General features: G+C 43.0%; 1 protein-coding gene across 1 annotated transcript in view; it reads right to left on the bottom strand.

The window, feature by feature from the left end:
* ABCD2 (ATP binding cassette subfamily D member 2) overlaps positions 1–27747 on the bottom strand; it is a 48883-nt gene that overhangs the window by 5246 nt on the left and 15890 nt on the right. Inside the window, exons 7-9 of the mRNA XM_066989848.1 lie at positions 9816–9961; positions 2394–2478; positions 1529–1654 (exon numbers count right to left, since the gene is read on the bottom strand). Of these exons, the coding sequence (XP_066845949.1) occupies positions 1529–1654; positions 2394–2478; positions 9816–9961 (357 nt within the window). The remainder of the gene's footprint in view (positions 1–1528; positions 1655–2393; positions 2479–9815; positions 9962–27747) is intronic.

Below are 27747 nucleotides of genomic sequence, written 5' to 3'. Positions count from 1 at the left end.
AGCTTATGACATGAGGGTCAAATGAGATTCAACTTCAGGCTTACATTCACCACTTCTTTCGTACTATTTTTTGTGACAACAAATGCTTAAACTGTCCCTCTATTTCTTCACCCATAAAAAATAAAATAAAACCAGGAGGCTAAGATAGATGACTGAGACATCTAATAGTTGTGGTCCAGGAAGGTAGCCAATATTTTTAATAAAAGAGCAAATAGTTCCTGGTATAATCTTAAGGAGAAAGCTGCATGTGGCCCTGACCTTTGTCTATATAGTGCAGTCCCTATGGAAGCATACCTGATGCTTATTTCTGAATACTCAGCACTTGTTTTTTACTTCTCCAGAACAAAGCCATCACATCCCATCTAGCCACCTGCTTTTATCAATACTCGATCCCCATAAATTACCAGATTTCTGATAATTTCAGTAATACCGTGGAGGCTACAAACCTTCCTGAACAGCACAGGTAATAGAAAACAAGAAACATCCATGGAAAACTGAACTCAAAGGTCTTTCTCACGAGTTCTTTTGCAGAATTTCCCTCTGCATCATCACTATTTGTAGGTGGGATGCTCTCAAATACCTGCATTCTTGAGCAGTGGTTTGAAATAATGCCAACTTTAAAAAAAATTGAAATTAAAAAAACTTTTATTTTTAAGTATAGTTTAAATTATTTTAAAAATAAGTGTCTGTATGACTTTCTTTTCCCTATCAGAATACCAATTTTTTCTTAAAATTCAGGTTCTGATCCATTTTGTCATCAGCTTAAAAAAGCAAACAACCTGACTCTAGCAGAGATCAAGGACTTCAGAACAAATAGTCTCTGCTAATGTCAGCTTACACCGTCTTATCTCCTTTTGCCCTTTAAGTATTCGGTTGTTTTATGTATTTACTGACTGTATTTATTTCCTTTGAGGGACTCGTCCATACTTAGCATTACCTCACTAGAATGATTTTTCTCAGAATTCTAACGTTTGTTCTTTTTTTTTTTACTAGAAAATCAAATTTTGAAAGCTCATGGGCCCTACAGATACAGGACATGACTGAAGTTATGTCACAGTTTTGACATACTTTTAATATGACATAGTTTTAATATGGATGCATCAATTCCTATGAAAGAACAAAGTGTAGGTGATTCACTTGCCATGTTTCCCATCTTCTCCCAAGCACTAGTGAAATTCCCCCAGACTGCTCATGTATCTCATCATCTTTATAGAATAATCTGGTGACAGGTATTGTGGCTGTGGTGTAGTGGACTAATTAATTGCCCCCTAGCTACCTGCATGTTGCTATTTATAGTTAATAACTGCCACACATTTAAAAAAAAATGAGAGGGGGGAGTAAGTATGTGTCAAAGAATGAAAAAAATCAATGTTAAATGCATTTACATTGCTATTATTTTAGACAGGTTATCTTAGAAAGTGCAGTAACTATTGATTAAACACCTGTTCTAGTTCATAGAACAAAGGCCAATCCACGTCTGCCAGAAAGCTAAAAGCAAGGACCATGACAAATTCCTGGACATACTTACCAAAGAGAAGGTCTGTGTGTTATAGAAAGCAGGGATATCCCAGCAGCTTTTGCAGCTTGGAATATCGTTCCTTCAACATCAATGCTTACCGCGCTTGTGCATTCATCCAGCAGTGCGTATTTCGGCCTTGCAAAAGTAAATAAAGAACAAAAGTCATCTACGTTTTGGACAATATTCCCACATACGATGTTTAATTGAGATGACAACAGGAAGTAGAGAGCTGTTTTTTACAAGACAGCTGCCTCTCATTTGCAGCTGGAAGCTGCCTAGCACCAACATAAAGTTCCCAAGCATTTTTTAGGTACAGACGTGGCTTCCAGGAAAAATGGGTTTTATTTCCTGGTCCGTGTGAGTACACAGTGATCTAACTTCTGTGCCCTAGTTCGACCTGGTATTACTCTGTCCTGTCAACAAGGGACGCTGTAACTACAGGCAACTCAGAAAGTTTCTGTTCGCTGCTGTGTATGGACAGGGCTGCCTCTGCAGGGTTTGCAGTCTCCAAAATCAAAAAATTTTGGAGGTTGGCTTTCCAACTCCCATGGCCTCTAAAGCAGTCCATCAGACTTCTGCAATATTTGTAGGACAGATGTCGGGAAGATATTTGTGCCTGATTAGGTGAAGAAAAGAACATCCAGAAAATGTAATGCTACATTGCCAAAAGCAAATCTTAAGTAAGAAGCATTGCCCAAACTAAAAGCAGAGCTTACATGAATAAATGACAAGGGCTGCAGTGCTACCCACCCGTCTAGCAGTAGGGCACACTGCACGGAGATCATCATCTACTACTGCTCAAACTATTACAGCAAACCTCCAAAACTCTTCCTCATTTTCAAATATTATTTCAAGAACAAACCCAAATGCTTACTTATGATAAAACATGCGAGCCATGCCCATCCTTTGTTTTTCTCCTCCTGATAAGACATCTTTCCAGTCCATGATGGCATCCCAGCCTTACAAAAAATGCAAACAAAACATGTCAGGACAATGTGAGCTGATGAAGGAAATACACCTTAACTTGCAACATCCCCAACCAAAATCATAAAGAGCACTTCCATTGCCGGAGAGACATTCAGGGTTCTGGATCGCATCTTCAGAAATACTTCATGGCCTTTCCACTGGCAATCAATTGGAAAAATGTCACAAATACTATGTCAACTTTGAAAGAGGAATTTCACCTTCTCCATCATACGTTTACTGTCAAAAAACTTCACTTACCATCTCTGTGAAGAAACATCTTTGACCTGTGTGTAACTAACCATTTTTTGCCATTTTTTTAATGGAACTATTTGCTATTTAAGGAATTATTTGTTATAACTTCTTGAAAGGAAAGTGGATTTGAGTGGAAATTTAAAAACAAGTTCAGCATGTAAAAAGAAACAAACATAAAAACCATAAGCAGCAGCATCAGATTACAATGTTTAGTGCCTGACTCCTCTCACTACTGTGAGTCAGCAAACTCGAGAGAAGCACAGATGCAGACACAGGGATGCATTCTGTGCGCCCAGACAAGCAGCTAATGCACAGAACCGTGCACGCAGACAGGAGGCTTTTACATACAAACTTCCTGCTACCTTGTATTTAGAAGTGACTCACGGCTGCATAACACTGGATATTCTTATTTAATATTCTGCAGGCCTCCAACCGACTTTTATCTTATCGCTGTCAGACGCATGCAGCAGGGTGTTGATGGTATCTGCAGTCTTACAGGGGGCTTGTGTTGCTGTGCATAATATGGCACGATTCATTCCCACCTCATAAAAATTAACTTCAAATACCAAATCACAGTATGAAGTTTTTGATTAAACAATCCAGATAGACAGAACAGCAAAAGAGCAAGCAAAGATGAGTTTTGAAAAGGGAGAGCACGGACACTGAGAAAATATGGTGAGGCACATCTCCTGGTAAATCTAATGAGAAAGGTGGGCGAGGGCCAAGTGAGGAAGAAAACATTTTTCCAAATCAGCCCAGAAGCAGTGTAACAAGCACGGTAACACAGCACTGGTGGGCTGTGTCATTGCTGATACCTGAGCAAAGGTGAGGAAAGTGAGATTTGTGGTGGTGCGGGAGGCTGGGGAGGGCTCTGCCAGCCCAGGTAAGCCCAGATGAACCCGAGGCGTGAACCACCTGCTTGTGTGGCTGAAAGCAGGGACTGAAAATGCTGGAAACTGAGTTCCAAGAATTTTCTCTGCATAAAATTGTGAATTATAAAGTAGTATCAAGATTTTTTTATAAATGTGTACATAGATTTAAAAAACACGTGTACATCAGAAATACATCACCTTTACCAGTCCTACAGTTTTTCCTTAGTTTCCTTCCATTCTTGCTTAAGGATCCCAGTGAGCTCCCCCCGGGGGCGCACACAGTGCTTCCTAGCAGCTGGCTCCTAGCAGAGAGGGAGCTGTGTAAGGATTAACTGGATCGCCGTCCAGATCAGCTCTGAACAGGGGACAGGTGCACACAAGCTCTTTCTGATGACCAGTCCCAGCACTGGGACCATGCAGAAATAAAGCTGCGGTGCTGCCCCACCAACACCTGTAGGTTCCCAAAAGGATTACAAAATGCCTGGAGCCCTCACAAAAGCCATAGAAACAGCTACACTTCTGAAGGTGACATTCAAATGACTGTTTATGTTTTCTGATTTTAAAGCCGAGAATATAGATGATCTCCAGGGATGTGTTGTGATGGGAGCTCTGGATCTGAGCTAGGAGGGTGTGGGTGGGTGTGCACGTGTGTGCACATGGCCCATGGAAGCAGCGCCTGTGTTTAGACCAGCTGGTTTACGAAGTCTTAGTAATGGTCAGAAAGAGAACGAGGTTCATGAAGGGGCTGCAAAATGGGAAGGAAATCACAGAACCATTAAGGTTGGAAAAGCCCTCCAAGATCACCTGGTCCAACCACCCCCCTACCACCAATGTCACCCACTAAACCCTGTCCCTAAGCCAGCAAACTCATTCTCTGATTTTCCTGAAGGGGTAAGATCTAGCCTCAGCTCACCAGGATACAGCATTTCTGGGGTCCCTTCAACTCATATTCTGACTTGATATTAGCAGTGCTTCTTGCCTCCTGCTGCCTCGCTCCCTCCCTCAACTTCCCTACTCACCCCTTGGAACGTCTTAAACAATAGACGAGGAAGGATCCACTTTCGCATTATCCCTTTGCCATTTCAAAAATTATTTTCTAATGTCTGAGCTATTTCCTCTGAACGCTTAGGCAATCTAACTCACAATAAACTAACTTCCTACTGTGCATTAACAATAATGCATCTGCTTGTTTCTCTTTTCTTGCAGCTGGCATGGAGCAGGTCACGAAAGGACCTCAGCATTCCCAAAACATCAGCCAAGTCAGGGGCTTTCAGCACCTACAGCTACATCCATTTTACAAATAAAGAAAAGAAATGGCTTGTCCGTGAGCACAGCACAACACTCTCAGGAGGTACCAGCATAATCCTGGCTTTCAGAGCCCAAATTCCTCACCAAGCTCCTTGGTACACACAGCCTTTGACTGCACATGATACGATGCAGATGTGACGAACAATAGATGCCACAGAAGTGCCTTTTGCAACCAGTAAGATGAATAACACATGCAGTGTGCTGGGGCAGAGTAATGGTGATAGAAACACATACAGCTGTCAGTAGAAATTAGTGATTGCCTCATGGGAGCAGCAGCTCATTTTCTTGCACGGTTTCTTTTACAATTCTTTTTCCTAAGTTTTCTGAAGGAAAAAACAAGCTAAATTTGACTTTAAAAAAAAGGATTACACCTGGGGTCGGTAGCACTATGTATCCTGCATCCTTGCACTTACATGCAAGACAACACCCAGCTGCCAAAAAAAAAGAAAGAAGTTAAAAATTTCCTTTTCCCAGTTTGTCATTTTCCAATGCAGCTCATCAGACATGGGCTGGAGGATGGTGGCAGGACAGGAGAGAGGCTACAGCAGCAAACTACAGCCAGGGAGCCCACTCCTGATGAGCTGCTGAACAGGGAGTCCTCATGCACCACGTATGTCCCCAGGCAGCTGTCAAAATGGAAGACAGCCCCGGTGCTGCGCGGGATGAATGTGCGAGGGAAGTCCTTAGTTGAGGAAGGAACAAAGAGACGATCAATGGCATGAGGCCCAGCTCAGCGTGGCGCTGCAGGGATTTGTGGCTCTTTCAGAGCCCCTGGAAAAGCCGGTGGAGCACGACAGAGTTACTGTCCGTGGCATTAACAAAAGCAAATCCTGGGCTAAAATGATCAGATGGAAAAATCTCGGCGAGAGGAAATATGCTTGTCTGTGTGCTTATACGTGGCTTAGCATAATGGCTCCCTGGCCAAGACCCAACGAAATGACAAATGTGCAAAATAATGAGGAATAATTATAATCTGGGGTGCTCAGAAACCATAAACAGGTCAAACCCGTTCAGTAATGTCATCAGCCCTGAGCGGGCAGGCCTGGTCCTGCAGCCAGCATGCTGCTACACGCACTCACGGCTTCCCTCATGTGACAGGCTACCATGAGCCTATGGCTCCAGCGCTGTTGACACTTGCTAAATATATGCAGATTTTCACAGCAGGTCAAAAAAGACATCTTATGGATACCTACTGTACGTCTCCATAGTATTCTTCAGACCTCTGGACATGCCTTTTCTTCACCCATGCTGCATATAACCTTGTTTTCCCCATTTTGCACGGAATTATTGTTCTGGTATAGCTAGCAACTTTGCAGGTATTGATGGGGCACCTTACTGATGGCGTTACTGAATAGCATTAATATCATACACACAAGTTTCTCCATGATGACTCACTGCACCAATTACAATACAATGTAATCTTAAATCATCAGCATCACTCTGTTCAAGCTTCTGCCAAGTTTTCTAGTATTTTACATGAGGACAAAGTTAAGGAGTACAGACAGGCCGGAGGGCAAAGGTAGGCAGGGGAACGGCATTCCTCTTACCGCCGGTGTGGGGTTCTGCAGGAAGGGCATCCTGCCCCCTGCTGCAAGGGGTGCTGCTGCCACGGGAATTGCAGCGGATTTATCTAGGGCTTGGGCTCAGCAACATCAGGAGTGGTGGTGTTGTGGGAGTGGTACTGCTGGTGGGGTTTTTGCTTGCTTGGTTTGGTTTTGGTGTATTCAGCTGCTACGGATTGAAAAAGGTTTCGTAAGGGTAACACTGAAGATAAATGCCAAATTGGCCTACTTATTCTTCTGACTATTCTACTTACTTCTAACTGGGTCAAACCCTATTGCTACAAAAAAATGGGAATTTATGCCATTGGCAGCGAGAATAATATCAGGCTTTTTCTGGCTACTTTACCCTTGGATTTTGGTGACCCTTCAACTGATGCAATGTGCAAATAACTCAGCCAAAGACAATGAAGTTACTCCAGGACAAATAAATTCAGAGCCAGAGCTGTGTAATTCTGGCTCCATCTGCCTTTTCCTAACTGCCCACAGGGAGCAGACTTACACAAAACTGTAAAGCGTCATATTATACGTGTGTGGCATTCGTGGTCAATTAAAGCAACGGGGTCATGCCCTAAGGAGCCTACCGTCTGGTAGAGGCACAGCACTGCAGGGGATAGGTGAAAGGGGAAGAGACAGAGAAAGACTCCGGAGGTGAAGAGGATCTGAAGAAAAAGGATTGAAGAATTACATTTTGTTTCTGTAACTAGGTGGTTGATAGACAGCTCCGTTCTTGGATCATTTACGAAAACTGAAACAGCATTGATGTATTGCATGTATACCCAAGAATCTGAATAACTAAAACTGGTTTGATGCTGGCTTTTTTTTTTCTTTCTTCCAGATGCTGTACATTCACAAAATGTGTCCAACACAGAAACTTGCTGAGAATTTTTTCAGTAAAACTCTTTTCGATTGGAAAGCATCAGCTTTTGTTAACTATCAGAGCAGTTTGCCAAAAAAGAAGGACAATTTTGTGTAAGTCCTTTGTTCTGCAAGCTTTACATAGGACTTTTCATTATTTTGCAAACAAAACACTCCATTTCTAATAGAAATCATTTTAGTTTAAAAATCTAATTTTAAATAAAAGACTGAAATTAAAGAAAAAATGAATAAAAATAAAACGTTCAGCTATGTATAAACAAAAAAAATCAGTTGTTTGAGCCAGAGAAACGCTTCTTGAGACCACTGGTTCAAAACCCTGAATACGAGTCTTTGACCCAGACTGGGGGAGCTCTGAAGAATACGTAAGTATATGAAATCCATGTAACGTGTCAAATCATATGTCACAGATTTCCTGTCTCTCCTCCCTTTGCACTGCAAATGCCCAAGGAGAAAAGTGACTAAGTAAGTGTATTACGGTCTTAAAAACTTCCTGGTATGTGGTAATCCCTCCCTCTATTTTCCGGCTTTGCCCACTTGTGTCATTTTAGATTGCAGCCTAAGAAAGTTTTTGTAACATTTGCTTCTGCCAACTTTTGCACAGTGTTCCCTTATCCTGACTGGAGCTTTGATACAGTACCAATGAACATTAACACCGTCCTCTATTCCTTTTTATAGATTGCTTCCTAAGTCTCCCTTGTGCAGTTAGACAAGCAGAAGAGCAAGAATGGGGTCAGCAATAAAACACGATTACTGTCCTTTGGCACAGAAAGTGGAGCAAGACTTGGGTCTTCAGTTTAGCAGCTCAGAACACCAACCCTAGGCACTGGCATCTGAGAGGTGGAGCGCAGTAACTGCCCCATCATCGCTTACATGCTCCACCTGCAGGGTTATAAACCACAGCGATGTGCGTTCAGAGACCACTGGGGATGTGGTTTTGGCTGCTGAGGGTCACGTGCTGTTCAGTATGCCTACAAGTACCACCAGGCTATGAATGCACACTCCGCAGCGCCTTCCTGCCACTTAGAACTGAACTGCTTCTCCTCTTCCAGCTCCCCATTCCAACACATCTGCTCATTCTTCTGCAATCTGCACACTCCACGTAGAGAAGTAACTGACTCAGGGATACTAACAGTAATAGCTCTAATGTCAGTGTAGCGAGTACAGGCCTTCTCTGCAATTATTCCAATCACTGCATTTAGTTCCCTGCCCCTTTTCTCAATCCTTGTGTCATAGTATCAGACTCGAATAATAACATGAATTAGCATGATGACAGATTTTTATGTTCTATTGTATCTTGAGGGTCAACAGTCATTATTACATTCTTAACTAAGAAGCATTAACCCACGAAAAGATAAGAGTCTATCAACAGGGCTGTGAGGTGGAGAAATATCTGTAGTTATACAACTGCTGCTGTAAATGATTACTACTCCCCACTCTAAAATGCAATACACCTTCTGCCTTTTGAACAGAACAGGAGGCTGCCACGCAGGAATGGGAATTTAGACATTGCCTTGGGACTCTTAGTGGCTGAGGCACTACTCAGTTGTCACAATGATCCTGAGAGACTCCAAGCACACCTGTTACAAGGCAATGCACCCAAATGACTCTCTCAAAAAGGAGCACTGACAATTGGCAGAGTACCTCACTGGCAGGGTTCATCCAGCACTCCCAGTGCCACCTCCCTGGAGGGGTTTGGAGATTCTCCTTCTTCCCTCTAAATGGTACCAACTTTGTCCTATGTTTGTTTTAGAAGTGTAATGATGGGGACGGGGGGATTCAAACTAGAGATTAGTGGCTGCTGGTGGGAACAACTGAAAGAAAATTAATGCTGTGCTGGGGGAAAGAAAAGCCATGAAATGCTTCAGCTCCCTAGATACAGCAGAAGCCTTCAGCATATCAACTTTTACTGTACCAGTGTATTTACACTGTCTCCTCTTTGGACAAACGACACTGGGAACACATTGGCAACTTAAATGGCAAGTGGTAGATGGTAAAGCTCTACTGTCAGTCACTGTCATTTGGTTATTTTTAACTTGTTCACACTGGTGGTGTGGTATTAGACACTTCTTCCCGTGGCACATAGTTCTGATCATACAAAACGGGAAGGTGAAAGCAGACCTGACTCTCCTTTCATTCACATGCTGTGCAGTTGGTGTAGTCAGTGACATTACAAGGTTTTAGGACACAACATTTTCTAGAAATATGAAGGGGGATCTCATAATACCATGAAAAGACTGGACATTATACCTGAACAAGAACATTCAGCTGGGCATGGATTTGCTGCAGAGGAGAGCTCTTCTCCCTCCATTAGCATTAGCAGCAACATGAAGTTGTGCAGCTCTCACAACCACAGGTCTGGATCCAGTTTTGCTTGTTCAATAAGTAGAAGTCAGTCTCACTAATATACACACACCCAAATAATGGATTTTGTGAAGCTTTTTACCAAAACAAGCAATTTACCTCCTTCTCTTTGAACTATGTGGTACAGATGAACCATTTGCAGGATACACTCCAGATCCTGATCCTGGTAGCCTTTCGCATGCATGTCTTCCACGGAGTCTGGATAGATGACCTGATCACGTAGTGTTCCAATGGACATGTAGGGCCTGCGAAACAACACAGAGAAACTGGTAAGCCAGAGCTGGCTCCAGGTGAGTGCATCTTGCTGACAATCTGTGAGCACAGTATAATGCTTTAAGCACCGTGTTGCTAAAATTGGATTTATCTGTGAGTACATCGTGGGTGAATGTTTTTCTAAACTTACCTTAGGGACAACATTCTGTTTACATAACAGCTGATTACAACATAGCAACATGGGTATTATTACCACGAAAACAAAATGACAGAATAAACATCTACCTCAGAGCCCTTTTTGAAGGTTTCTACTTACAATCAGAAGCTTCTTCTGAACCTCCACATTCCCTGACCCGGTAATCTCATCTGCCTTACTAAGATAAGCTGTCTCCACTTCGGAGCCAGAGCCCTCAGCCACAGCCCAGTCCCTGGGCCATGGGCAGTTTGCGCACTGTCATGGGCTGTGCACAGCCCCAGGTACAGCCCAGGCCCTCAAAATTCTAGTTTCTAAACAAGGTCATACTGAAGAACAGTTTTACAGCAATTTAGATGATACCAGGCCATCCAGGTTAGGACAGCAAAGGGACCCTCAGACACCAGCTGCCTCCCATCCATGTATGACACCACTTGGTGAGCCTCGCTCCCAGGCCAACAAAGCACATGCAGGACCTCTGACACAGCATTTTTTTTTAGTTTTAGTTATTTCCTAATTAGAGAGGAAAAGAAATACACAAATGCCAACAATAAGTGTGAAGATAGCCCCATCTACTTCAAGTGATCCAAATCCAGCTTCAGTCTGCAAAGGCCAGGCCTGTTAGCACAAAATGTAAAGGCCCCATGTTGGTAATTCCCGTTTTGACCTGCCCCATCCAGTCACAAACACGGTCAGTGACTGTGGCACCATGTTGGACCATGTCACCATGTATCAACCATGTCAGTGCAGTGAGACAGACTTCTTACGAACTTACTAGAAGTCCCAGAGCTGGTTTTACTGAAGCAGCTGAGATACTTTAGGCCAAAATTTGGGCTAGCCTAGGGAACTCTAATGCCTCCTGACAAAACGTTGGTTTATGTACTCTGATGGATCATTTTAGCAATCAGGCCAAGGATTGCTGGCCCTGGCAGCAAGATGAGGTGGCACAGCAGAGGATTGCCCTTGCAGCTTTTATCAGCCACCAGAGCACTGAAAAGCAGCGGGCTAGAAGTCATGGCCCAGTGGACTGGAGGAAGACCGCTCTGCAATGAGCTGCACAGGCAGCTCCGTCAGCCCTGAAGGAAAGGGCTCATATGTCCACAGTCCTGGGAAGTCACCTGAGCTCCATGTGCAGATAGGAACTAGCTTGTATAGTGGTTAGCCAGAGCACATAAAGAGTCTGAGACACAGGTATCCGACCATCTCTTTTCCTGGTGCGTTCCAAGGATTTCTTGTGAAGGACGTCCTGTTTTGAAAGCTAGAAACAGCCCAGCTTCCAAGGAATGATCTGTAGGATTTTGAGTTAAGAGGGGAAGGTCAGAGCTGAAGAACAGTCAGGCTTAAGACCCCATCCTGCTTTTGGTACCAGGAGTTAAACTAATTCCCTCTAGGTACATCTGCCAAAATACCACTCGTCTTACTAAAGCTGTGGTGCCAGGGGATGACGACACAGAGGAGGAGACTGGGCCAGCAACGAGGAGTCTTTCAGGCAGCTTGCTCTTGCCACAGAGAACGGAGATAGTTGTTTGTGCTGCAGACACAGCCTGTACCCACCTGTAGTCATGCTGCTTCCACCACCAGCTGGCTGATGGTGGGAAGAGCAGGGAATCTGAACTGCTCACAAACATCTGGTCATGTCCCTGCTGCGGGCAGGATGGAGCAAAACCAGAACCACAAGTCAGATACAAGCTCTGGTGCTCCTCTTTGCTCTGTCTGTTCTGCTTCGTGCTTATTGGGCTGCTGTGCGAACACCAACACCAAGAACAGTGAACCATTCCTATTAATGGAGCCATTGCAAGATCTTAACTATAAACATTATGTAATTTCATGAAGTAACGATACAATACTTTTCCACAGTGTTCTCAGAAACAAAAAAAAGTCTTTACTTATTGCACAGAATTACAGAATCATTATTGTATGTAGAAATATGCATATGTAGAAATCACTTCATTTGCTCCAGACTGCTGCCGTCTCTGGGACAGAAGACAGCAACTCCACCTTGGCTCAGAAAAGTTTAGATGAAGGATGTACAAAAGGTTTTGTAATTTACATGAAGCTGCAGGTGAGAGCAAGGAGGACAGAGTTACCTGTCATATAATTTGTCTGGGGATTAACACCTTACCCTGGCGAAGTATGATCCTGTAATGACTAGCAGCTGAGATTTAACCTACAGCACAAGCAGGAAGGCAGCGCTCAGAAGCACCACACTAGGACGCTTGCTCCCATGCTGTTTCTTGAGTCACCAGCACCGCTTCCTGGTACAACTGGATTTTCCTTGTGGCCTCCCATCTAAACGCACCAGTACTACCAAGATCACTTCTCCCCACCTAGTCTGTAAAACCAAAAGAAAAGCCCAGCCTGCAGTGGAATAGCGAAATCCATCAATTACTAACTAAGAGAGGAAAAATGGTTTGTGGCTATGGGTCTGTCCCTGGAAGTGGGAGAGCAAGTTCTGCTTCCCCCATCTCAGAGGGAGCCACTCACATCCCTGAGGGCACACTTCACCTTGCTTGGCATCTAGTTCAGGGCTCCAACTCTTGACAACAAAGAGAGGTAGCTCTGTGGTTGATTTATCCCATTTATTTTAGGGTGGGGATGAATTTCATCCTGGGGTTGTCTTTCTCCCTCAGAGGGGAGGCAGTGCCCAGACAACTAGTTTAGGTAACTAACTTGTGAGGGTCTACTCAGATGAGGTTCATCTCATACCAAACCTGATTTCCCTACCCGTAACTTGAAGACAATAACCTCCTTACCTACCCATGGATGCCACAAAGACAAACACGCTAAAGCCTGTTAAAAGTCAGATGTTCTTATAATTGAGTTTACATGTGTTTGATAGCTACACATTAGGTAGCATGAAGTACGAGAAACTGGATACAGAAGGAGTGAAGTCTTGTCTTTGCTGGTAAGCTTCTTGTTAAAATAATGTTTTCATTAAATTTTTAGCAGTTCAAACAACAAAACCAGTCTTTTCGTCCTGAAGTTCTCCTCCAGTTTAATCATTGTTCATAATTGATTTCTTATGGAGTCTTCCCTTTCAGACAGTGTCTGGGCATCCATCTCAAAGAAAGCATTCTTTAGACTCCAAAAGGAACTTCTGTGCTGTGTGGGGTCATGTCTTTGACAGTAATAGCTCTGCAGTTGCTATCTTTCTTTGCTCTCTGACAAGAGAACTGGTTTTGAGAGAGGATTTAAGCCCAGTAATTCTTTTCTAGAACTTTGGTGTCAAAAGTTCAGAAAGCTGAGAAAATGTACTGATTTTTTTCCTCGTTTTCTGGAATTTCAAGGTATTTATTGGAAGAGGCAATTCTAGATCCTACAAACGGACCTTCTTCAGCCAGTTTGATGGTTTTATTGCATCAAAAGTACCAGTTTGCTGCACTTCAATTCCTAGTAACGAGCTCTCATTCCCAAGGTTTAGGAATTCTCCCTTGGAGCACAGGCTTGAGAGAAAGATAATACCAACACATACTGCAATCTGAAGCCTGTGGTGGGGACGATTCCCCAGTGCCCCCCTCTTAACACCTGACATTGTGTATGACACTGGCAAAATACTAGAGAAATCTCATAGGGAGGATGGGGAGGTGGAATGAAACAGATTGGAGTACACAGCAGGCACTTGTCTTTCCAAACAGAGGACTAACATGTAGGAGATGTTAAGCAACACCAATTCAAAGGAAGGGTAGATTAACACTGCATGTTGTAAACAGGCAGTACTAATACCTATTAATTCATTGATGGCTTGGAAGAGCAGGCAGCTTCACTCTTTTGGGTATCAAGTTAAGGAAGATGTCTGGCTTTGATGCCAATTTTTTTCTCCAAAATCAGAACAAGCCGTATCCACATGAAACATTTACAAATACTCCCTGAATATATTCAGAAGTATTTGTGGTCTTCTACACAACCTAAACTGTACTGACAAAACTGCTAACCTGTTCTGACATCTACAATGCTTTAAAGAATTATAGTAACTAATCAATATACACTCTGAAAGTCTATAAAGCAATCTGAATGGGTCAGAGACTTAGTTATAAGCACCCTGAAATAAATAAGGGACTGAAAATACATCTCAATTAAGTGGCTGGCGTTAGAAGTTAAGGGATTAGTCCAATGTAAGTGCCCAAGGAACTGCTTCCAGGTACAGTCTGATGATCTTATCTTCCTTGGCATAGACTGTGATTAACATTTTCTCCATGGAAGGTGAAGTCTAAAAACATGAGGCTTGTGATTCTGGAACCCATCTCCATGCCACTGAATCAAGACCTAACTTGCCATTTTTGCCAAGTATGTTTGCAGTTATTACTGCACTGTTATTCTCACAGATGGGCAAAGTTATGTTACAAAAGCTTTATCCTCTAGAAAACAATGTGTAATACAACTATAAATTCTTGGCTGACCTACCTTTTAAGTTTGTGTCTCTGTGTGACAAGGTCCCTCCTTAACATACCCAAGGAAGAGAGAGAAAGGGAAACATTACTCCTGAGATTCTCCATTTCAGCTTGGATTTTCCAAGCAGATTGGGATGGTTTCAGAGTGCAGAGTGACAGCTTTGACATCTAAAGTAAAACATATTCCAAATGTAGGCATTCCTATTCAAGAAGATTACACTGAAGCCCAAGCTCCAGCCATGGAGACGTCTTCCTAGGAAACCTGAAAGATCACAGTGAGCCTGTGTTTGCACTGAAGGATCTTCGACACAGAAAAGTGTAAGGGCACACTTCGACACAGAAAGTGTAAGGGCACAGTTCACACCTACGGATATGTCCAAATGAGTTCTAAATCCCCAGAAGGTCCACTACAGCAGGGACAGTGAAAGAAACAGTTTTAAGTCCAACACAAACCACAGTGGCTACTAGAGATGAAAAATGAGGGGGTGTATATCAAGCTAACAGTCAACAAGCCTCTTCCAAGAACTGGGTTCAGGCTAAGTTCTCACTTTAGTTTGCAGGGAATCATTTTCCCATTTTTCTAGGCTAGCATCCAGGCTAAAGAGGAGTCAAAGAGAGGGCACCTTCTCATCTTCCCAATGAAGCAAGGAGATTGTTTCTAAGAGGCAGCAATCATGTGTCCAAAGAGAAAATTATTGGAAAGAGCCTAATTATATACTATAATGGTCAGAGGCCACAACTGGAAAGAGGGAGACTTTAGTACCAATCCCCATGAGAAACATCATCTATGTTGTTCCTTTTGTGTTCAGTGCTCTTTAATATAAAATGCAGTAACTGTCCTACTCCTTCAGTAGCACTGTAAAAGTGTATTAAAGGGGGTTCTAACCTTATTTAGGTGCCTGCTCTCAGGAGAGGGCTCGTTATAGATAAAGGGGTTTAATGTTTAGCTCTCAGCTCGGCACCTAAATGTCCTAAGAGGCAGGAGTTCATACGTTCATCTTCAGAGATTCCTATGGTTTAACTCTAGGTGGCTCTCTGCATCTACCACATAGGTTTCCTGGATAATCCTCCTGAAGCCCTAAATCTCTGACTGCCTAGGGAATCCACCTGTATTTAAAACTTCCCTTCACCCTTCTGGTGCCAAGATCCTAAATTTTAGGTGCTGTAATACCTCAGCTGGAATCACCTTAGCAGAACTCCAGCTCTTGCCATGCCCCTGGTATAAGTTAATAGTAAAAACTCCACATTTTCAAGGGCAGCAAAGCTTGATCAGTGGTGATGCTCAAGAAATTCCAGGTTCCACTAAGGAAAGTGATCCAGGTTCTTTGATGACATTAATGAAATAAGCAGCAAAGAGGCAATGACAGCGTCACCACTACTACTTTGAGAAATGAATGTTTTACAGTTGTCTTGTATCCATTACTTTCTCTCACAAAGAAGGTGGTATCACTAAAGAGTTAATATAGAGAGAATAAATAATATAATATTTACCAAATATTCAAAAAGGAACAGCCTCAGTTTATTGCACTGTGTCTAGTTTAAGGGATTTTAGGGCCAGCTAAAGTTTCAGCAACCCTTCCAAAGACATAAATAATTGATCTCTCTGCAATATACTCTGCACTGAACTTTCCTCTCCACTCACACAGAACTAACGTGAACATCCTCTAAATATTTCAAATAGATCAGTTACCGGAGTGGAATGTAACCAGCCTATAGCCATTAACATAGTTTATGGAAAATGAAGTGCTCCGAATTAAAGACTGAATTTTCAACGCAATTAGGATCAAAAAAATCACACTAGTCACTTTGTGGCTTTCTCTGATAAGAAGCCACGTATACATCTTCAAGAAAATAATCTGGGAGAAAATAATAAACAGAAAGATAAAGGAAGCCTCTAACTTAAAGCATTATTCATGCTCAGGTATCATCCCATCTGATGATTTACTTATTCACCTTAGATCACTTACAATATAACTAGAACTGATCAGATGACATAAAAGTTTATGGTGAACAACTCACGAATTTATCTTCCTGTTCAGTTTGTTTCTTCTAATAGTCAGAACAGACAGAACACAAGAACACGCGTATAATTAAAAACAAAGCCCTGACAATTTGTACAAAATACAAGCAGATATGCAGTCTGAGATAATTATACCTCCTGCAATGAATCAAATCAACCAGCCTGAGAAAGGAAGGAAAAAAATCCCCTCTCCTTAAACACTCCATTTTAGCAGGCCTAGTCTTTTCATACCTTTGGCAGTCCTGATGATAAAAGGATCAACCGGATGCGTGATCAGGAAGATCAATAAATTGAAGAAAGAACATTAAGCTCTGGACAAGAGCCTGGCCTGCCAGTCCCACCAGGCATACCCTACCTAAGGGATGTTTCTGACCTTTATCACAGCAGTGTAGCACAACGAGCAAGGCAGTTTCCCTCTTTTACAAAGATCCCAGACTATTCAGGGTCTCGCAGACCACCAGTGACACCTTACTTCAGGGAGAAGAGCAAGTGTAGACACTGAGGCAGCAATAGGAGAGGCTGCTTTTGCTCTGGGTTTCTACAATCCTTAGTTGCCCATGACTTTGCTCTCTAATCCTCCGTGCAACACTTTTGCTTTACACAGGGCAGAAAGTGACAGCACATTAACACAGAGACACACCATGTATGTGGACATACAGAAAGTTCAAAACCCATTATAGCCACTTTGTAGCATTTTATAGGTACCTCAAGTAGCCACATGGGAGCTGTAGCAATGTTTAGCAGAAACTAAAATCGATAGGGCATAATTAATGCAAAACTATAGGCAGATGAACAAGCCTGGAAAAGCCTTCCCTGTCTGGGAAGACGTGCTCCCATCTATGCTAGGCTAGTGCACACATCTGAACTGCAGAAGGAAACCCACCTGCTACATCCTCCCAAGAGGCCATGATATAAAGCCTCGAGAACAAAGAACTGCAAATCCAGTGTTCTGAGGACTGCTCAGCATTATTTGCAGAAAAGACTCATCTCACCTAAAAGTTACTCATCCAAGTCTCAGTTAGGCATCCTAGGCTCTCCCTGTAGTCAGTGGAGCCCTATAATGAACTGGTACCTCCAGCAGGTCTTGTGTGTCTCAGAAGCTTGTCCTAAGACAAGCAGATGCAGCAGACTGAACCAGAGGACTGTTGTGCCTTGAGGAGTTAGTGACAGCTGACGTGGGCGGGCACCATCTTGGGCTGTGCTGCAGATATAACTTGGCCTTCAGGCCTGTGCTGCACTGCACTTATCACTTGGCCCCAGCACAAACTTTGCTGGCTAATCATAAAAAGGAGCCTGGAGGCAGCTCCTACTTGGCACCGGCAATTACGCCACCTGCATGTCCTTGTCTTTATCTTGAAGCAAAGCAGCACGTTATCATGCCAACCTCCCTTTGCTTGACAGTAAAAATGATAAATGGAATTGCTTACTTTTAAGAAAGCCCTATCAGAACTCCAGAGACCATAATGCCAACGAACCTTAGCAGGGATGGGATCAGGGCCGTATGTGACTAGAGGTCCATCTGATGCTGCAGAACTCTGGGCTCCAAGCACCCAGAAGGACATGGTGGTCACTGAGATGATGAGGAAATTGGAGCTTCTCACGTATGGGAAAAGCTGAGAGAGCTGGGACTGGTCAGCCTAGAGAAGAGAAGCCTTGCACATGTCATCAATACCCATAAATACCTGAAGGGAAGGTGTAAAGAAGACAGAGCCAGGCTCTTTTCAGTGGTGCCCAGTGACAGAACATGGGGCCATGGGCACAAACTGAACACAGGAGGTGCTGCCTGAACACCAGGAGCACTTCTGTGCTGTGTGGGTGACCAAACACTGACACAGGTTGCCCAGAGAGGTGGTGGAGTCTCCTCCTCAGAGATATTGAAAAGCCAGCTGGACGTGGTCCTGGGCAACCTGATGGCCCTGCTTGAGCAGGGGTGCGGATGAGATGACCTCAGGAGGTCCATTCCAACCTCAACCATTCTGTGTTTCCGTGATTATCTATGCTATCAACTTATTCATTCTCATCTCCAGTAAAAGGAATTTTAATTAATGCCTAACAGAGTTCGAATGCCTTTCATACTGGGATCAACAACCAACACCTTCAGTGGCGCACTGCAATAGTGAATCATCCTTTGGAGGCAGTCATTATAAAGCTCACACAAGCACGTCTAAATTTTGCCTAAGTGAACTTAGACAAGTTCTACCTTCGGTGTACGAGTTAACTGCTCTTTGTTTTACCTTGTTGGGGTGGGGGGGTTGAACACTTGTACACAAAAACAGCTCATGCTCTTCCCTCTGGCAAGTGGGTAGTTCCTAGTGAAGTCTGCATTGTTTCCAAGAGAATGTAGAACAGAATCACCATGCTGCATTAAACTTATATTCACCTCGGACACCATGGTGAACTGAGGAGGGATGAAAATGTGACATCCTCAGCCTGCAAGCAGGCAAACACAGGACCAGACCCCTAAGATCGGTGTCTGAACGAGCAGATCACAGAGAGGCCAGGAGAGGGCTGAAGGTCCAGTTCACACTGAAACTGGGACAAAGTTGTGAAGTCCAGGCAAAAGCCAGAGCCTACAGTGCATGGTAAGGAGTGCCACCTTCTCCTCAAGAGAGAGGTGTTGGCTATGTCAACTATGCGGACACTTAAGAGCACAGGACTCTGTAATGAGAGTTTTTCATTGAGTGCTAAAGTAACAAGGAGAGGACAGGCCTTCTTCCTGGTGGAGAGGATACAGTTGTTAGTAGGGCTTTCAGCTGTCCCCCACCCCAAAGGTCAGCATCTTTTCGTACCAAGCTTTTTATATTAAGAAAGGTTGGGTAGATCATTTTGCCCCGGGCTTCCCAGTTGCATGCTGCCAAGTCGCCTCTCATAATTTGATAGCATCAGGCATTGGAAGCATGCTTTGTGATATTCCTAGGTAAAATACTATTGAAATACTAAACATTTTTCATTCTGTTCATCTATCAAAGATCCCTTATTGAACAGCTGCAATGTAGGGCATTAAGCTGGAGGGAACTGGCCAAGCTGGACACAGTAATGGCACTCCTCTGCAGGAACTAGTCAGTTTAAATGCAACCACCAGATTACTTCCTAGCATGCAAGTTCATCCCTACCACTCGTATGTTACACAGCGAGCTCAGGTAACCTGTAAGTGACTTTTCCCACGGAAGTGCTGTTAAAACTACATTTTAAAAGAAAGTGAGCTTTTTATCCTAGCAAAATGAACCTAGCACAGGTTGCTTTGTTGGATAGAGCCTATAAATATCAGCCACGTACTTAGTTATAATCTGTTTTGTGACTTCATATTTATAAAATGTTTGTCATGCTTAACGTGACAATGTTCTTAAAAAAAAATTGAAGCCTAATTTTCCCAGCTTTTAAATGAAGTTCTGTAAACAGTCCAGCAGATAGATGGATGCCTGGTAAGTGTTACAAGCAACATGTAATTACTGGTGCTGGATGTCAACTTCGAATATTCCAAATCCTATCAAAAGAAGGAGGTAGAGGCTGGAGGTATTGCAAGCTCATGCTGGAAAGAACACGGTGTCCAAAACACACTCTGAAAAACAGAGCAGGTGATTGCCAGAGATCCTTTTGGAAATATTCCTGCAAATAGTTGTACACACAGACAAAAATTTAGTTCTGTAACATTGAGGAAGACACTTCAAAAGAATGTAAATGGAGGAAGTTCTGCAGATTAGTGACACTCACTCTTGTGCAGGAGCCAAAATAAGATTTATGTGGTTAATACTGAAGCAAGACTCAAAATAGGAGGGATGTTGCTCTGACTACAAGAATGGATTTCACCTTTAGGTTGCATACACGTCATGGTATTTAATCAGCCTTGCAGCTGACAGCACTTTACATTAAACCTTTGTGTACTTGTCACTTAGGAGAAACGCAATGAGTTACTGAACGGATCTTAATCCTCTGAATGTTTGATTTCTTTCATGGATCACAAATAAAAGGAACTTGGCTTGCACTCAGATTCAAGTGATCACATTGTGCATTGAGTGAGCCACCTCCATGCATCTGGAGAAGGAAGCCTCTGCGTCCAACTATACAAAAGGTGGCAGTAATAGAACCCACTTCAACTGAAAAGACCGCCAGTAGATAAGAGGTGATACTGAAATTTCTGTAAAAAAACAAGTCTGGACTTCCCTCCTGATTCAAACCTGGCTTCATTTGTACAAAGTGTGGTGCTGGCTTTCGTGCTGCAGACAACTGCCCACCAGGAAATGGGCTGGTCCCCATATGGAATAGGAGTTGAGTACAGATCAACACCTCTGATTCCACCTCTGATTCACCACAGATTCCTCACCCACGTTCAGTCCTTTTGGAACCTCCCAGAGGCACAGCTTGCCCCAGACAACGCCCCCGTCTGAAGGGACTGAGGCAGCAAAACCCCAGAGCATGTTGAAGTCCTTCACAAACATCAGTTTAGCTGTGGCCTCTAAGCCAGATGTTGGATTTATGCAAATACATTTTAAATCTAAACTGTAAACCCCAATGCAACAAGCTGACTAAAGCCTTCAGTCTGGGATTTCTACCACTCTTTGCCTAATAAAAGAAAAGGCTCGTAAGCTGTGCTTTAATTAGCTAACTCTGTGTCTGGCCAGTAAGGAAGGCACCTTGCGTGGCTTGTGGCTTGAGAGGGAGTAGCAGTTAATCCCTAAAGCCATTTTCCACCTCTGACTATTAGCATAGGCGAGTCTTGTTCACAATGTGCTATGAAGAGGTACTGTCATTACTGATATCCCTCCAGTCAGTCAGAATAGAGCAAACTAAAAACCTTCAAGCTTTACAGCTGTGAGTGAGCCTTCAGTGGAAACAGAGAGGTCTCCTAGTGATCCTGCCACGCAAAGCTTCAGCTAACCTCCAGGCAGCAAGGCAAGGACTTTTCTGTTCTACATGAGGTAAGCAAGGACTCCCTCCAACCAGCATGGAGAAGCACAAGCATTTCTACCTGAGTCACAGCCAGATGAAGTAGGAGAAGCTTTGCCCTGGCTGAGGGGACAGTCAAAGGGTCCTCACAGATGCCAGGCCACTCATTCTAATGAAGAGCAGAATAGTTTGTTAACCTGCCTTCACTTGCTTCATCTTAAAAAAAAAAGAAAAAAGAGAAAAACAAAGTGGTAGCTAATTCCTCAGAATAAACCTGCATCAAAATTATCACGCATAACTGAGGTATATTATCATTAGTTTTATGTTAACACCATCTATCACAGGCATTTTTCGCATCTGTCAGATAAGTGGTGAACTTTGGAAATACACATATTTAAAAGCAGTGCCATGAACTTGATAACAATAAGTATCACAGAGATGAAGTATGCAAAGGAGCAGATATCTATACAGCATGATTTGAAATGATGGCAAAGTACTGAAGCAGCAAGTCAACGTGGTGGTACAACATCACCAAAATGCTGACAGGCAATGAAAATTGCTAGTGTGGTGTTGGCATGTACAGTCAGAGTACAGCGTAACTCCGACTGACCTCCACCAAAGGGATCATAAAGACACAGCTGTGTGAGCTGACAAGAGACATCAGGACGTGTAAAATATAAAACTTAGCATTGAGACGTCTGAGCTTATCTAAACGAGTTGAGACAACAGGACTTGCACAGGCTTATTAGAGCAGCCCTTCACTTGGACTTCTCTTATCAACAGCCCACACACTAACGAGAAAGTAGTCTAATGCAGAACTACACACATACACTACATATGCATAAACTTTAATATGTAATATAGGGCACCTGGAAGTGAGCACAGCAATTTTGCAAGATGACATTGTTTAGGTAGTCAACAATTGTCTAGAAAACAATCACATTCTAATGGCAGTGGCCTCTACTAACTACCTCCATGCTTAAGATAACTCTAGAATTACATTGTAATTTGCAAGGTTTCACGTGCTTATAATGTAAAAATTACTCTTAATTTATCACTTTTTTATTTATGTCACTCAGAACTGAAATACTCGTTTGGTCTCACCCATGTGATGAATATGCTTGGACTACTTGAGGCAAATTACCTCAGACATTTGGATTACTCAACAGAGCTGAGGAGAGAAAATGTATCTTAGTAGCTGATGCAGTTTTGTTTAGTAGTTGAGGATATTTTTAGAATAGAGAAGGAAAAACACCAGACAGGAAAAGACTTGCGGAGGATTGCATGATAAAACATCAGAAATAGAGCAGACATATGCAAAAACAAGCAGCTTAGGAGGGGCACAGAAACATTTAGTCCGTTACATCCCATACTGCCCTAGCAAGAAGACAGCAAGATACAGGTATATAAATCATAAGTGATATAGAACAAACAACATCTGACACTAGTACATCTTTGGTTGCCTCTGTTTTAGCATCTGACAAGCTTGGTATTGAAGGAAAGCAGTATTAGAGCTCTACTAGAATGAGCAGCAGAAAGAACACAGAACTAGAAGCAGAGAGTCATCATAGCATCATAGATCACTGAGGTTGGGAAAGACCTTCAGGATCACCAAGCCCAACCATTGACCTGACCTACTGAGTCCCATCACTAAACCATGTCCTTTGGTGCCATGAACCATGTTCTTTCGTGCTACAATGTCACTGTTGTGGTGACTGCTGAGAAAGTGATCAGGGTTGTGTTTTCTATCAGAACGCCACATGGAATTAGAGGGAAGCTATGCCTGCTGCTGGAGAAACACAACTCTCAAAAAAAACCCAAATTACAGTAGAAATAAGATGGAGGGAGAAACCAGTGAAAGCGGGCATGGAGAATGGAGCACAGTGGATTAAGAACTACTTTGTTCTATGAATACAAATCAGTGAATCAATCCTCAACAAAGACAGAGAAAAATACTGATGGATGTTTTAGGCATGTGCTGAGAAGACTGGGGAGTCAGGGTAAAAGGTTAGGGAACCAACAGGGACTGCATGATACATTCCTCAATGCAAATAAGACACATACAGCAGAAAACAATGAATAATTTATATCAATATTCCAATGGTGATTACAGCTTCACTGCAGCTTCGCAGTGGAGAGACACTGAATATTCCTGTGGCGTTGTCAAGGTAACCTGCAAGTATGTAGGTGTAAAATTCTGCTGGCGTTTATATCAAAAGGAGAACTAACAAAACGAGAACCAACACATGCAGAATCTGTGTTTCCTTACAACTGAGGAAGCTGAGACTTTTAGTTAGAGAGCAAGAAGAGCAGAAGTATGTTAGGAGGAACTGTATGCTATAGCACGCTAATTCCTGTCGTCCCATGTTTAAGGTAGAGAAGGAATAGGGCACAGCCTGGAGAAATCAGACCACCTTCAGATATACTGCTGATGTGCTATGAAAAAATATGTTATTTAAAACAATGCTTCTGAATTCTGATTCGAATCGTGATTCCTTACCAACTAGAGCACCCCCAAGCATTCCTCTTCTCTGCCCTACTACCTTCTGGACCAGTTAATTAAGAGAGTAACACAACGAGGGGATTATCTTGAATGAATTTTACTTTGCAAAGGAGGAACAGCAAAGTAGAAGAAGAGGTAAGAGTATATGCTCTGCGAACCACTGAGGTTCTAATGAGATGTGATAAATTAAGATGTAATGATTAGGGGACCGGAGCATCCTTCTTATGAGGAAAGCCTGAGAGACTAAAGAAATGAGAGGGGATCTTATCTTAAGGGAGGATCTCAAGAGGATGGGGCTAGAGTCTCTTCACTGGTGCCACCTGATAGTACAGGAGACAACGGGCACAAACTGAAACAAGAAGTTCCAGCTGACTATGAGGAAAAGCTTCTTTACCATGGGGTGACTGAACACAGTTTGCTCAGAGAGGCTGCAGAACCTCCTTCTCTGGAGATACTCAAAGCCCACCTGGATGTGATCCTGTGCAAAGTGCTCTGGGTGTCTCTGCCTGAGGAGAAGGGTTGGGCCAGAGGGCCTCCAGGGGTCCCGTCCAACCTCAACCATTCGGTGACTGTGACAAATCATTCTCATCATACCATAACATTAATCCGTTCCTGAGAATAAGCTGCGTTTGTCACCAATATGATACTGGACGGCTTAAAGGGAAGACAGAAAGTCTCCCTCCCTTTTGCCCCCCTCCTCTTCTAAAGGCACACCACAGACAGTGGCAGAGTCATGCTCACAAAAATCCTTGGGCTTCTCTCTCCCTGCTCCCCAAAAGGGCAGTATGTCCCATCAATATCCATCAGAATTGTGACTGATAAAGGCCAAATTCTACAGGCCTTGGCCCTGTGTAAGGGGAAAAAAACACATCTATTATGACTTCAGAGAGGTAAAATCAAAAGAAGCAGAATAATGATGCTAAGTACTCTAAAGAGATAAAAAAATAGGGACTCTTACAGCTCTGTTTTAAAGCCTACATAATGCTAAGTAAAGCTAACTACAAAGTGTTGGCACTGGTGATAAAATTTGGAGTATACAATGAGATAATTCGCTCTTTAATAAATCATACTTTCGTGTGTAGCCTTTGAGCTCAGCAAAGACATGGTTTCCCACGCATTTTTGCAATACTACAAACACTGTGATGTTTCGAGCAGAAATGAAAAAACAATCTTTTCAGTGAGCTCCTATTTACTGGGGAGTATTTTGTTACTTAGCAGTCATTGTATTCTTCACCAATTCCCATGTGCAGATGAGGTTAGTGCATACGACTTGAAGAGGCCAAGAAGGCTGATACAGAATTACATTCAGCCACAGGCACACTGGAAGAAGCTCTTACCAGGCTCGGCTGTAACGATATTGATTCACGGAGAGCCATCTCCCACGTCCTTGCAACAGAGACACGTACACAATTATACATGTTGTCCTAATTCACTGCTCTAATAGACATCCATCAACCTGAAAGCCTTTTGCTATGGCCCAGTTTCATTTACCCATCAAATTAAAGTGTGAGGTAGATGATACCTCACCGGGTGATACCGTCTTACCACCTCCCAAATCCTCTTAATCTGGAACCCAAATTTTCTCTAAGGTAACACTGCAATATATAGATGATGAAATGGAGGCAGGGCACCATCTTTTTCAGTTTGCAGTTTTAGAATTATTTCTAAACAAGCAAACAGAAAGTTTTGACCAAGCAGCAATTTGTACAGGGTTAATAAGCAAAATGGCTGCACCAGTGTGAACTTCCATAATAAGCTGCTTTAATTTCAGGACTTCAGAATGATTTAGATACCACTGGAGAAATTCTACATGTATTTTAGAGCCAGGGACAGACAAAAAAAAAAAAAACAACAATAACTAAATGTGTAATTTATTTAGGCCACAAATAAATGAGCTGTTAAAAAACACTTTGAAGTGGAATAAAGGCAGCAAAAATTGCCAGGACCACATAAAGCAATCCACATCTGCTCATGAAATGTAGAAACCTCAGTTTAAAACTGAATCTCCTTCAAGTCATTCTTGGTGTCTCTGCTTTGTGCAGTGGTCTCCAGCAGCTGTTTCAGACTTGTGCACCACCTTGAGGAATGGTACTCCTTCCCTCCCTCTGACCTTGAGCACAATCCGGGTCCATAATTCCCAGATGTTTCAACAAACTCCACCTGTGTGGAAAGAGGGTGGATCCAGACCCTGCCCTTCTTCCTTAGCTGCTCAGACCTTTCATCAGATACTCATCTAAGGCTCTCAAAGCCCAGCAAGCAAATACATTGAGCAAAAAGAAGCAGCTCAGAATGCTCACAGTCATCCTAACAAAACTGATGGCTGTCCTCCGCCAACCCCTTCGTTGCACTCAGTCACACTGACCCACAAATCCCTCCAAGACTAAGTCTCACAGTCCCTTTCGAAATACAAGGCGCTTAAAAGTGATGGGCCGTGCTTCTGAGCCTACTGAACCCACACCTTGACAGCTGAACTCTCCATCAAACGAGGCTTCAAAATATTCAGCCACAACATGGAGCGCTCTTGTCAAAAGAGCCCTCTCTGTCACTCACTGTTGCCCTCTGAGAAGGGAATAGTCCTGAAGAAATCTTCCAGGAGTGCAGAGCTCATGCAGAGCCAAGGCATGGCAACGGCACTCAGGTATCCCAGAGACTACCCAGCAGCAGCAGGACCTCCACACTGCACCCTTTCTCCTGGAGGATGGTATTAGGATGGACTGCATTGGCTTGACACCTTCAGGGTCCACTGTTGGGGTGATATGCCGGTATCTACACGGCTTCAGTCACGGAGGGCTGCACAGATGCTGGCTGAATCTTGGTTTCTGACTTAGAGGTCGGAAATGAACAGGTGTGCTGGAGCCAATTCCTCCAGCGCCCCAAAGTTAGAGGAAACAGCTAAGAATGAACCACGTTTATGGAAACCAAAACCCAGCAGATGGGATTCAATCCCCTCAACCAGCACCATGACAAATCTGCCCAAACACCGTCAGAGTCTACTGATTCTCCGAGAGTAAAGGGGACATCAGTGGGAAGGGCTGGAGGCCTCAGATGTTGCTCTGGGAAAGGGCTAGGATCACACAGGGAACAGAAGTGGTTGAAATTCAAGATTTCCTGCAACAAAAAAACCTTCAGAATAGTTTCCGTTCCACCTATGAAAAATAATGATTTTAGGAACATCTCACTCAACAGGAATTCTGAAATACTGCTCTGAAAAACTTAATAGAGCATGTTGCTCCAACTACCTTACCTGAATGAAGCCCTCAAGCTGCTCGGAAACTGACAGTCAGTGTTCAGTCTGTCCCACAATGGTGATGCTAGTGAACGTTGCCCTTCCCATCTCTTTATTTCTGATTTGACTACAGAGTAGAAGCTGGCCAGGTCACTTAAACCAAAATGTCCACAATTGGTCACTACCTGCAATCTTTTTTTTTAGCGTGTGTGACAAACATAGGACCAGACTTCTAGAAAAGCTGAGCATTCACAAATCCAGCTGGAATTATCAGATCTTAATAAAAAATGTGTTACAGAAGTGTTGAATAATCTCAAAAATAAAAGCCCTGTACATTTCAAACTGATCACCTAACATTACCAGACGCTTCAATAATATGGAATTTGATTTCTGCATGCATTCATCAGTCAGGAATAAAACTGTGATTATAACTCTTTCCCTGATCCCATACAGATGTTGTAAGATAAAGTCTTTGAGGATAGGATATCTTTGGGATAGGAAAGACAATATGAAAAATAAGCACTCTATACGAAGTTCAGAGTTTGATGAACTGAAATAGAACAAAAAAAGAAAAACTGAATAAGGACTTACAAAGTAACTAAGG

The sequence above is a fragment of the Anser cygnoides genome, chromosome 1, assembly GCF_040182565.1.
Source record: "Anser cygnoides isolate HZ-2024a breed goose chromosome 1, Taihu_goose_T2T_genome, whole genome shotgun sequence".
Lineage (NCBI taxonomy): Eukaryota > Metazoa > Chordata > Aves > Anseriformes > Anatidae > Anser > Anser cygnoides.
The sequence above is the reverse complement of the archived record's forward strand: the minus strand, read 5'-3'. Positions and strand labels throughout refer to the sequence as shown.